Source organism: Opisthocomus hoazin, chromosome 1 (assembly GCF_030867145.1).
Source record: "Opisthocomus hoazin isolate bOpiHoa1 chromosome 1, bOpiHoa1.hap1, whole genome shotgun sequence".
In the NCBI taxonomy this organism is placed as follows: domain Eukaryota; kingdom Metazoa; phylum Chordata; class Aves; order Opisthocomiformes; family Opisthocomidae; genus Opisthocomus; species Opisthocomus hoazin.
This window is the reverse complement of record NC_134414.1, coordinates 18,971,134-18,982,523: the sequence shown is the minus strand read 5'-3', so window position 1 is coordinate 18,982,523 and position 11,390 is coordinate 18,971,134. Positions and strand designations below refer to the sequence as shown.

General features: G+C 38.4%; 1 protein-coding gene across 1 annotated transcript; it reads left to right on the top strand.

Annotated features, from left to right (window-relative positions):
• The first annotated feature begins 3,065 nt into the window (after positions 1-3,065).
• LOC104333035 (collagenase 3-like) lies at positions 3,066-10,101 on the top strand. The gene is made up of 10 exons (XM_009938498.2): positions 3,066-3,200; positions 3,301-3,542; positions 4,724-4,872; positions 4,965-5,090; positions 5,958-6,119; positions 6,762-6,879; positions 7,418-7,551; positions 7,884-8,043; positions 9,284-9,387; positions 10,001-10,101. Exons 1-10 carry the CDS (start codon positions 3,078-3,080, stop codon positions 10,099-10,101), a joined length of 1,419 nt encoding a protein of 472 aa, XP_009936800.1. The 5' UTR covers positions 3,066-3,077.
• The last annotated feature ends 1,289 nt before the right edge of the window (positions 10,102-11,390 follow it).

Genomic DNA, 11,390 nt, shown 5'->3' with positions numbered 1-11,390 from the left:
AGTAAAATGTGTAAGAAAACATATTGGATCGTGTATATTTACATGGCCAGGGCTCCCAAAGAGTCAACTGAATGTGCAGAAAACACGATTCAGCCATAGTCCACTCTCAGACAGCTCATTACACACAGTCTTTCAGAAATCAATTTCTGCTTTAACATTTTGATTTACTCCCTGCGATAAAATAGTTACAGACTCCCTGCCTTTTTCCTCTTTGTATGTTTTTCTACTCACTTGCAGAATTTGTTGAAAACAGTGGGCTGCGTTTTCACTTGTTCGTTTCCTTGTGTTATAATAGCAAAAGACCCAGCTTTATACATCTCTTCTTATGCAAATCTAACAAGAGAAGTTATTCCCAGAAAAGTTGCCTATTTTATTTTTTTGCTATAACTACATTCTCCATTTTTTCAAATATTCCTTGGGAATGCCTCAGGACAGCTCTGTAAAGGGCACCGAACACTAGTTTTTGAAGGAGTTTTCATTGTGATCTTCAAAGGACTTCAGAGCATCTGTGTAAAAAACATCACAGAGATTAGAAAGTGAAAATCATTCTTCCCTACCAAGTCTGTCATTCTCTTAATGCAAGACAATTCTGTTCACTACTGCTTTGACTACTGCAGCTTAAGTGTTTTGAAGAACAGGGCTCCAAAACTTCTTGGAGGATCGTTCCATAGGCTAACACTGTTCTTGAATTTTGCTCTTGTACCTAGCTAAATATTTTTTTTCTGTTCTACATTTATATCATTCAAATATTGTCCCTGATTACTTAGTTTCACCTTTACTTACCAGTTAGCGAAAATATTAAGGCAACCCTGAAACCACTTAGGAATAATTTGGAATCATTCTCTCACAAAGTGTGGTGGACTGATCACGTTTTTGCAGTAACAGTTGGTTAGGAAATTCATTTCCCCTATTTCAGAAGCAAAGATTCCAAAATCATAGCTGAGAAACAGTAGTGGTATAAGTGCCTGACACAGAATAAAAAACTTTAAGTTAAGCCTGGCAAAGGGCAGTGATATACAAATGGTAGTATACAGTTGTTCTCCCTCAAGTACAAGAAAGCTAACTTCAGAGAATTTGGAACTCACAGGAGTGTTGCCTGTGGAGTTTTAAGCTATTCATTTTACTCACAGATTTCTGAGATATGTCTGGTACTGTTCTGCAGAGCAGTGACACTCATGGCTTCATGGTCTCAAGAACGTATTCCTGACAGCCACAAAAAGCATGGCAAGGGAGCACCACTACTCCTAAGCTCCAGATAAAGCAAGCAATATACACTGTGAGCTCGGCTTACTGCTTAACTCAATACCCCAACATTAATGAAAGCGATGCTGCAAATATCAGTGCAGAAATGTTGGAGGGAAAGAAAGAAGACATATGCATAATCTGGCAGTCTGCATTAGCAAGGAGCGCAGCACAGTGAGAACAGCAGCAGTATAGCTGCAGTGCTTGTCCTGAAGCGCTGCAGGGGAGAGCACTTCATAAGAAGGTGGGATATTGAACAGCCTTGATGCCACCGTTGCTGAACAAAATAGCCTCAGTGCTGGTGATGGACAATGTAAAGAAAAATATACAAACTGTCTGAGCAAATGTTGTCTATCCCTAATTGTAACCATATTTAGCACTGGCTGAGATGGGCAATGAGGTGGAAGTAGCCTATGTAATAAATTCCTCTCCGCTTTATTTGCTTTTGCTGTTTGTCATCGTAAGGCAGAAGGCTGATATTGTTTGAGTAACAAATTGAGCTTTTAGACGTTCAGCTTCACTGATTATTGTCCTTTTCCTGTTTTGTCAACATGGCAACACCCATGACAGCGTAATGTATTCCAGAAAGTGTGTACCTGTGTCTACCAGAAAGCTGCCTGAGTTTTTCCAGACAGGAGCAGCCTCCATGAAAGAGGAAGGTGGATTCAGCAGAAACAGGACCTCCCCTGGGACCCACGCTTGTGGGCACATGATACGACACAAGTCTTAGCAGTATCTGAGATTGGAGTGACCTTGGGGAGACAGAAATCATCTATAAACTTTGAAGTATAATAATGCCCATGTCTGTCACAATGCCAGATTTATGCTATTATCCACCTCGTAAGTCAAAATCACATATTTCTGCCATTCTAGGCACACAGATTCATTGCCCACCTGTAGCTGGCAGATTGACTCTCTCAGAGTAGTTAGCTGTGTCATTGATCTGTGGCTGTGCTCCACTCATAAAGTAAATTGATGTTTTTCAAAGAAGACAGATTGTGTGGACTAGTTGCTTTACATGACCTGCTTTGCTAATAATAAAAAGCATTTTAAAATATTTGAAAATATTTCCTGACATTTAGCATTTCTGGTTTTAGGTACATCTCAACCAGTAAATTATTCTGAAAGATTTATAGAAAGTCACTTTAAGGATCTCTGAAGTAAAATTTGTGTAAATGCTTTAGAGTTATATTTCTTTACAGAAACAAGGAAATGTAATATATAAATATTTTATACTCCATAGTGTTGTTTCTTGTCAGCCAATGCAACATTTATTAACAATTGAAGTGTGTATGATCTATTCCAACTGTTGAAAATTGCTGTTTAAGTAATGTAACTACTGGAAAATTGCAGAATTTATTTAAAAAATCATGAAGCTTGTTATATGTATTTTGATTTTTGGGGGTTGGACTAGATGACCCACAGAGCTCCCTTCCAACCCCGAACATTCTGTGATTCTGTGTGATTGTCTATCAGATAGTTGAAAGGCAATTTTTCTAGCAGAGAGCAAGTTATTGCAAAGTTATTGCCAGTGTACGTTATTTCAAAATAATCAAAGAGTGTGGTTTGCTTCTGCCCATTGCTTCCCACAGCCCATGTCAATATTCAGAGACTGTGTTTATAAGAGGATACAGTTTCAGAGTCCTCAGTGGGACAACAGATGCCTAAACCACAGTCTTGAGGAGGACAGAAAAAGTAGCCGTCTAAGCATGTTTACTTTTCAGTGACAAGGAAGTTCTAATTTGTCCCTACGTGGTGACTCAGTGGGTTGGGACTATAAAAGTAAAGGTAACTGGTCTCTAAAACATCAGGGCTTCAGACTTGACAAATGCAACATGATGCAATCAAGACTTTCAGCTGTCTTCTTTTTCTTGTTGGGTTTGTCATTCTGCCTGACAATCCCTATTCCCCTTGAAGATAGCCATGAATTCACAGAGAAGGACCTTCAGTTTGTAGAGGTACGGTATAAAATGATTAATTTGCATGTTTTATACATAGTAAGTTTAGTGGTTACTACTGTTTGGAAACTAGGCTTATTACTTCTTTTCCCCTTCTTAGCGCTATCTCAGGACTCACTATGATCTCCGTCCGAATCCTGCTGGCATAATGAGGAAGAGTGCCAACACAGTGGCATCTAAACTTCGAGAAATGCAAGCTTTTTTTGGCTTGGAGGTGACAGGCAAATTAGATGAAGAGACATATGAGCTGATGCGGAAACCGAGATGTGGTGTCCCAGATGTGGGGGAATATAACTTTTTCCCTAGAAAACTCAAATGGTCAAAAACTAATTTGACATACAGGTAAATGCATGGCATTTTCAGTGTTATTGCTGTTCCTTCTTTCCGGGTGCTTTGTCCGATAGGGTGCTCAGTGGATGATGTTGATGGGAGGAGGGTGCGTTTGAGTTTCAAAAAATTCATGTTGCAGTTTAAAATCCTTACAGCCCCACTTTTGGAAAGGTCTTCCAGACCCACCTTACAGGCCAAGGAAGTAAATATGATTTTTTTTCCATTGAACTTTGATGTATGGGAAAGTTGGTGTGATATAAGCTCCTCATCTGGCCTCTGTGTAAACACTCTGGGCACATGCATGGTGCCAAATGAAAGAGCGGTAGGGACTAAGATCATGCACTGCCTCACCACTAATCCACACAGCGCTTGATCTTCAGGTCACTCCTTAGCTCTGTTTTGAACCTCGTTTGGTGTCTGCTTCATCTAGGTCTTGTCCTGGACAAATCTGCTGGAGAGGGGGTTATCCCAAAGCAGTGTAGATGCAAAACAGCCCATGTGATGTGACGGGGAGCAGGGACTGGCCCTTCTCCCTCATCCATTTCACAGTCCAGATGTAGATGTTTATGCTTGGTCAGATAAATCCCCGCACCATGACCTCAGGACATTGGCCTTGGGAAGCTATGGTGGTGTGAGGTCACATGGTAGGTCCTTCTCCCTTAGTACCGCAAGGTCATCAGCAAGGGTTTAGACCTGCTGCAACCTGAGTTTCCTTAGCAGATTCCAAATCTGAAATCACCAAACTCTTTCCCAGGTATCACTTCAGAATCTGGTGATAAATATTACTTTAATGGGAATTATTTTAGCTTACAAAAAGCTCTTTTAATCATGTTTTGCTCCTCCAGGAAGCAATAGTGGTAAGATATTTGATATGGCATAAAAAAAAAGTTAGTGGTATGATTTGTCTTAATACGGAATATATCTTTAATTTTTAAAATCTTCTGGTGTGTATAAAAGCAATTATAGAATGCTATTGGATCATTTCATATGTGTCTGAATGACTATATGAAAATGGAAATGACTATTTTTATTTTTTCAAATACTATATGCAGCTGCCCAGCTGGTTGTTTTTATGTAAGAACATAGAGAAGAAATATGCAAAAAATTTTAATGAGTGTACAGTCAGATAAAAGTGTATTACACATTTTCTTCAATTCACACAATTTAACTGGAGATATTAATCTATTTGATAGAATTATGAATTACACTTCAGATCTGAGACGTGCCGAAGTAGACAGAGCTTTCAAAAAAGCATTCAAAGTTTGGTCTGATGTGACACCACTTAACTTCACCAGAATACGAAGTGGCATAGCTGATATCATGATCTCCTTTGGCACTAAAGGTAAAAGGGAACCCGTTATTTTTATGTTATATTTATACTGCTGCCAGTAAAATGAGATAATTGATTTCATTGTTTTGGATGTTGTTTTACAGAACATGGTGACTTTTACCCCTTTGATGGACCCTCTGGATTACTGGCTCATGCTTTCCCCCCTGGTCCAGACTACGGAGGAGATGCCCATTTTGATGATGATGAAGCTTGGTCAGATGATTCTAGAGGTAACAGAAGTTCCTGAGATTATTTGAAATGATGGTAGATGGGCAGTTTCATCCTGTTTGATATCTGTAAACAGTTTGTTTTTCCTGTTTACTGTTCATTAGTCATTATGTTCACTGTCTACTTATAGGAAGCTGGGTTTAATCTCCAGTCGTAAATGGAAACATAACATATGACTAGTATAAATTTAAAGATACACATCTCTTAAGTGCAGTGATTAAAAAAATGCCACAAATAAGGTATTTTGTCAGCTTGGCATTTCACTGAGCTCAAGGGCAGATAGTTCTGATCACAGGCTGATAAGAATTACCTTACTGAATCCTACAGAAAATGCATATAATTAACTCAGCTGCAAATCCGCTACTTACATCTGATTTGAAAATTCTTCACCTTGCCTATTAAGGACAGAGCTTTAATAGAACAAAACGCTATTTTTTTCAGCACTGTGTAATTTCACTCTCCAGGCATTAAAGCTAATTGCTGCAATACTTAAAACAATATGGACTCTCTAGCAGAGGTCAATTCCTGACAAAAATGTTCTTGACCTGAGTAGGACTAATTTCACCCTGGAGCTTTCCAGTGTTGCTAAGAAATTTCAAGAAATCTAAATCCACCTGCAGAACAACATTGTCAAATAAGATTTAGGTTGAGCACCAGCTATGAGATACTCAGTCAATGAGGCCCTTATTAAAACAAAACCTATGGTAGTTTGAAAAAGACAAGTAATTATACATAATTTTTCTATCAATCCAGTTGTCTCCTTCACCGTCCCATATGTTAAAGCACAATGTTAAGGTTAGTTAATTACTCCAAGTCCACTTTGGTGATACAAGAAGCTATACATTTACTTTCACTGTGGTTTGTTGTAGGGTATAACTTGTTTCTTGTTGCTGCCCATGAATTTGGTCATTCACTGGGACTTGAACACTCTAGAGACCCTGGAGCTCTGATGTTTCCAATTTACACATACACTGGAAAAACTGGTTTTGTGCTTCCTGATGATGATGTGCAAGGCATCCAAGAGCTCTATGGTAAGTGTCTATAATGTATAATATATATTTTTACATCTATAAAATATATATAGTATATATAACCTTTTATAGATGCACTGCTCAGTTACTAAAGAGCTACAGATGTTCAATAGCAACAGTTATGGCTGATTAAGTCCAATTCATTGGATTGTTGGCAACCAGACTTCAGGAACAGAAGATGCTTAGATTTAACAGTTCAGAGGAAAAAAGAAAAACATAGGGAAGTAACATGCATAAGACAGTTTGTCACTGTGCTGTCTCCTTTGGTCGGGATGGGTGTAGGGCAGAGTCCTTGTACTTTTTGACCTGCCTTAAAAGAGAAGATAAAACAAATCCTAAAGGGAGAAACAGAAATATCCATATTTCGTCATGGAAATAAAACTTTTGAGGGGACCTTCAAAACTTGGGATAAAGAAAGTAAGTACATTTAACATCTTTGCAGCACAGATGAACTACAAAGTCCATGAATGTATTTGGTTAAAGGAGAGAAAGAGAGAACAGACTTTCTCCAGTACAAATGGTTTTCCCATCGTACTTGCATTCATCATACTGTTTGGGAACTCTTCCAAGTCCTATTCAATACCATGATCCACAGAAAGGAAATGAATGTTGTCAGATTTTGATCATACTATATGGTCCCAGGTGCTGGAGAGAAAGATCCCAACCCAAAGCATCCCAAAACACCAGAAAAATGTGATGCAGATTTATCACTTGATGCAATAACAGAACTTCGTGGAGAAATGCTTATCTTCAAGGACAGGTAAAGAGACTGCCGTGTCATGGATGGTGGGTACTAGATAAAATGTGAGCAAGTAAAAATACAATTTCATTTTTTTACTAAAAATAAGAGTAAACATAAACTTAAAAAATCACAAATCAGTATAGATCCCTTTAAGAAACTGTATGATATATCTTTTTACGCAAGATTTATAACACAACTGTGGACTTGACTGCCCAATAATATGAAGTGAAAATGTGGCTGAAGACTGACACCATTTGTACACATTTTTCATTTCACAGGGCTTTCTTCAACGTGTACAAATCTACTAAAATTTATTTCAATGAAGTTATATTACATTCAGAAGCCTTCCATGGGGCAGCAGAGTTTCTCTTATTCTAAATGAAAAAACGATTCAAGTTTGTTGTCTTTTGAGGTGATCACTCTGTGAGTGACAGAAATGGTCTGCAGCCAGACCATTTCGTTCTCCATTAAATGATTTTTAGTATAGCACATCAAAAATATTGCTGTTCTGTAGTATGACAAGAAACATAAAATATATTTTCTTTTTCTGAACTAGGTTTTTCTGGCGACTGCATCCTCAGGTGGTTGAGGCAGAACTGGTGTTACTTAAATCATTTTGGCCAGAGCTTCCAAATAAAATAGATGCAGCTTATGAAAATCCTATCAAAGATCTTGTGTTCATGTTTAAAGGTGAGTTTTCAATTTTGCTGTTGGCAGAAGAATATACATATTTAGTTAAGCTCAATGAGTGATGTAATCAATGGAAGAAAAAAATATCCTACCTTCCTTGCTCAAAAACCAAACACTGTTGGTTTCATCCCATGCAAACTTACACAGTTTTTAGTGAACTAGGAGATGTAGCATTAAGCTCAAGTTAGCATAAATAGTTTAATACCTGATGAGTATGTGGCATAAGAATCTGTTACTTGTATGAAAATAAGGATCATGGCATCCTCATTTTAGTCTGCCTTCAAAGCTGAGCCTTTACAAAAGACTCATGCGTGCTTTGTTCTTATTTTCAGGTAAAAAAGTCTGGGCTTTGAGTGGCTACGACATAGTTGAAGACTTTCCTAAAAAGATATATGAAATGGGGTTCCCAAAAGAAATGAAAAGAATAGATGCAGCCGTCCATATTAAAGACACTGGCAAGACTCTCTTTTTTAGTGGAAATAAGTACTGGAGGTAAGCTGGAGACAGATTGGTGCTGCTTTTCAGCCATAACCTGTCCAGAAGTATGAAAAGATCAGCGGATTGATTCAAACCAGGCACTTGATTCTGGCTCATGTTTCGAGTTTGTGGTTTTCATTGGTGCTATATCTATGTAGAAGAAGTCATAAAGGTGCATGTAAGACTTTTATAAACATATGGGCACAGCCTTTAAAAGCTGAAAGAGTGAAAGAAAGGAAAGGAGGATGAAGTGCCTTCTCCCAGGAGGGTTTATAATAAGGCCATGTCTCCTACACAAAATTCCCATCTTGCTTCCTTGAGTTGCTTTTGTGACACAAAATGGTGTGAGTGCTGTGAGAGTAAGAAATCTATCCCATCCTAGGATGGCTGGTTTTTTTGCTGCCCGTGAGTAGGGCTTACAGCCAGGTCTGATGCATAATGAAGACATTGCCATCCCTTCCTTACCTTGCCACTCACTATAAGAAAGATGTTGAGTTTCTGGAGCACATCCAGAGAAGGGCAACAAGGCTGGTGAGGGGTCTAGAGAACAAATCATACGAGGAGCGACTGTGGGAGCTGGGGCTGTTTAGTCTGGAGAAGAGGAGGCTGAGGGGAGACCTCATCTCTTTCTACAACTACCTGAAAGGAGTTTGTAGTGAGGCGGGTGTTGGTCTCTTGACCCGGGTAACTAGCGATGGGAGGAGAGGAAATGGCCTCAAGCTGCGTCAGGGGAGATTTAGATTAGACATTAGGAAAAACTTCTTTACTGAAAGAGTGGTCAGACATTGGAACCGGCTGCCCAGGGAGGTGGTGAAGTCCCCATCCCTGGAGGTGTTTAAAAAACGTGTAGATATGATATTTTCGGACATGGTTTAGTAGGCATAGTGGTGTTGGGTTGATGTTTGGATTTGGTGATCTTAGAGGTCTTTTCCAACTTATGATTCTATGATTCTTCCCAGTATCTCTGTGCCAAACAGCCTCAGGATAGGCTTGTAGTGCCGATAATTCCAGGTACAATCATCTCCATATAACACATACTTTGTAGATCAGTTCTGAAAACATAGCTTTGTTAGTTTCGTGTTTATTGAGCTTGTACTTCTGGTAAAAAAGTTTCATTATTGTGCTAGACACAAAGTACCTAAAGGCTACTGGCTACTCCTGATGTGGGTAACTTCAAAGCATATAAAGGGTACAGAACAAACTCCCGGGCTGTTTAAGTCCTCTGAATTTTTATTTTATTTTCTGTTTAATATAGTTATGACGAAGAGGCGGAGGTTATGGAAGCAGGCTACCCCAGGCTGATAGAGGAAGAATTCGCAGGAATTGGTGACAGAGTGGATGCAGTCTATCAAAGAAATGGTACATAATCAGACAATGAAATTTTATTACAATCAGTTGTTGTTGAAAGTTGAGATTAACGTCCTGTGGGAAATTCTGTCATTTGTAATTGTGATTTTTTACATCAACACTTCTGTTCTCTACTAAATCAGATTTCTGTTCTAAAGTGTCCTCTGGCCAAGATGCTCTTAAAAACTGTGTACACACATATTTGAGGAGCCAAAAAAGACCTGCCTCCTTGCTTAGGGAACCTAAAGTGAGATGCTTAATATAGAAGTATTGCCACATGTCCCTTCCTTCAGATGGAACCCATTCCTATCCAGCTCTTCAAGGTTAGGGTCTTAAACATTTACAGGCAAACCTTGTATTTTTCTAAGCAAGTACTGTATAGTAATAAAATGCAGAACTTGACACTAGATTAAAATATTAGTTACTTTTAAACAGTGATCCAGGTTTGGCAAATGAAGCGAGGACCTTTGAAAATGTAGCTCAGTATACTAAATACTAAAATACTGCATTTAGAAGAGTTATTAAAAAGTGAAAAAAGACAAGATAATTTTTATTTGAAGGATAATTTTAATGTGGCAACACAGTTTTCTCAGGTTTAATTAATTTTAACTTTCCTTTTCCTTAGGTTATCTCTACTTCTTCAACGGACCGCTGCAGTTTGAATACAGCATCTGGAGCAAAAGAATTGTCCGTGTCCTGCATACTAACTCCATATTTTGGTGCTAATTACAGTTGAGTGCCTTATCATAAGCTGCAGAGCAGCTGGTAATACATGGAAATAATAATATTGGTAGAAAGATTTATTAGAGACAGCAAGGTTCTGTGAACAAGCACTGGCTACCTACCGCCAAATGTATACTGTATTTATGGAACTATATAGCTGTACGTCAGTCTGGAACTGAATTAACAGGAAAGAAGAAAAGACATTATTAGCATTTCAAGGGGCATTACACCATTTAAATTTTGTCTAGCATTGAAGTGAGATGCTGGATACATCCTACATGATCATGAGCACTATTAATTCCCAGTAATCTGAGCACGTCTAGCATTTTTCAAGGATGTCCTAGAACGTCCCAGGAAACAGACCTGATAAACCCAGGAGTATTATATTTTTGAAATAATCCTTCAGCCCTTTATAAAATTCCTATTAACGTACTGGGAATTCAGATGTGTAATGAATGAGTCAGGAGTGCATGGTGACTCCCTGAGCAGGATGACACCAGACTGAAGTGAGAATTCAAAGGTATTTGAATGTATCCCCACGAGAATGGGAATGTCCCCCTGGAAATGGATGCCTCTGTCATCTTTGGAACCAGCAGAGGGTATAGAAGCAGCGAGGTGTCATTCCAAAGCAGACAGAAAAGCAGGAAAAGAGAAGAGTGTTGTCTGCAGAAATCATCAGCCTGTGTGATGCTGGGGAAACCAGAAAGGAGTGGCAACAGGCAGAGAATCACACAGGTTGAAACCTTGCATGAAGCTACATCTGGTAACATGGTCCATGTTTTCAGCTAGTGTAAACTGAGGTAGTTCAAGTGACAATTATTGAGGTTATGCCTAGCTGTGCCAGCAGAGAACCTGAACATTCACATCAAAATATTTGAAAGAATACCTTTTTTTTCACGTTGGTCACTCTTTTAATATCTGTAGAAATTGTTGCAGTACAATGTAGGTTTTTGTGTTTGGTTTTTTTTTTTTGCAAATGATGTGGGACTGTGATTATTTTTCTGTTTTAAAAAATATTAAATAAACTGGAGGAATAAAATGATGTTGTGAAATGACTGCAATGAAAATATCCTACACTGCATGTCATTAAAAAAAAGACAGATCTACTGGATAATAGAAATTAGGAACCCTAACCTATGCATTTCATTCATTAAGATTTTCATTTCTATTTAAAAATCTGTTTTGCTTTGTTTTCCCTCTGAGAAAATGAATTTTACAGAAAAGAGAGGCAGAGAGAAAGACAGAAAAACAGAAAGAGAGGAAAGAAAAGAACCTTCAAATCTACAGAATAA

Coding starts and splice junctions, on each gene's coding strand:
- LOC104333035 (XM_009938498.2), top strand. CDS start 3,078: ATGATGCAATCAAGACTTTCAGCTGTCTTCTTTTTCTTGTTGGGTTTG. Junction 3,543..4,723: donor AAAACTAATTTGACATACAG/GTAAATGCATGG, acceptor TCTATTTGATAG/AATTATGAATTACACTTCAG. Junction 6,880..7,417: donor ATGCTTATCTTCAAGGACAG/GTAAAGAGACTG, acceptor TTTCTGAACTAG/GTTTTTCTGGCGACTGCATC.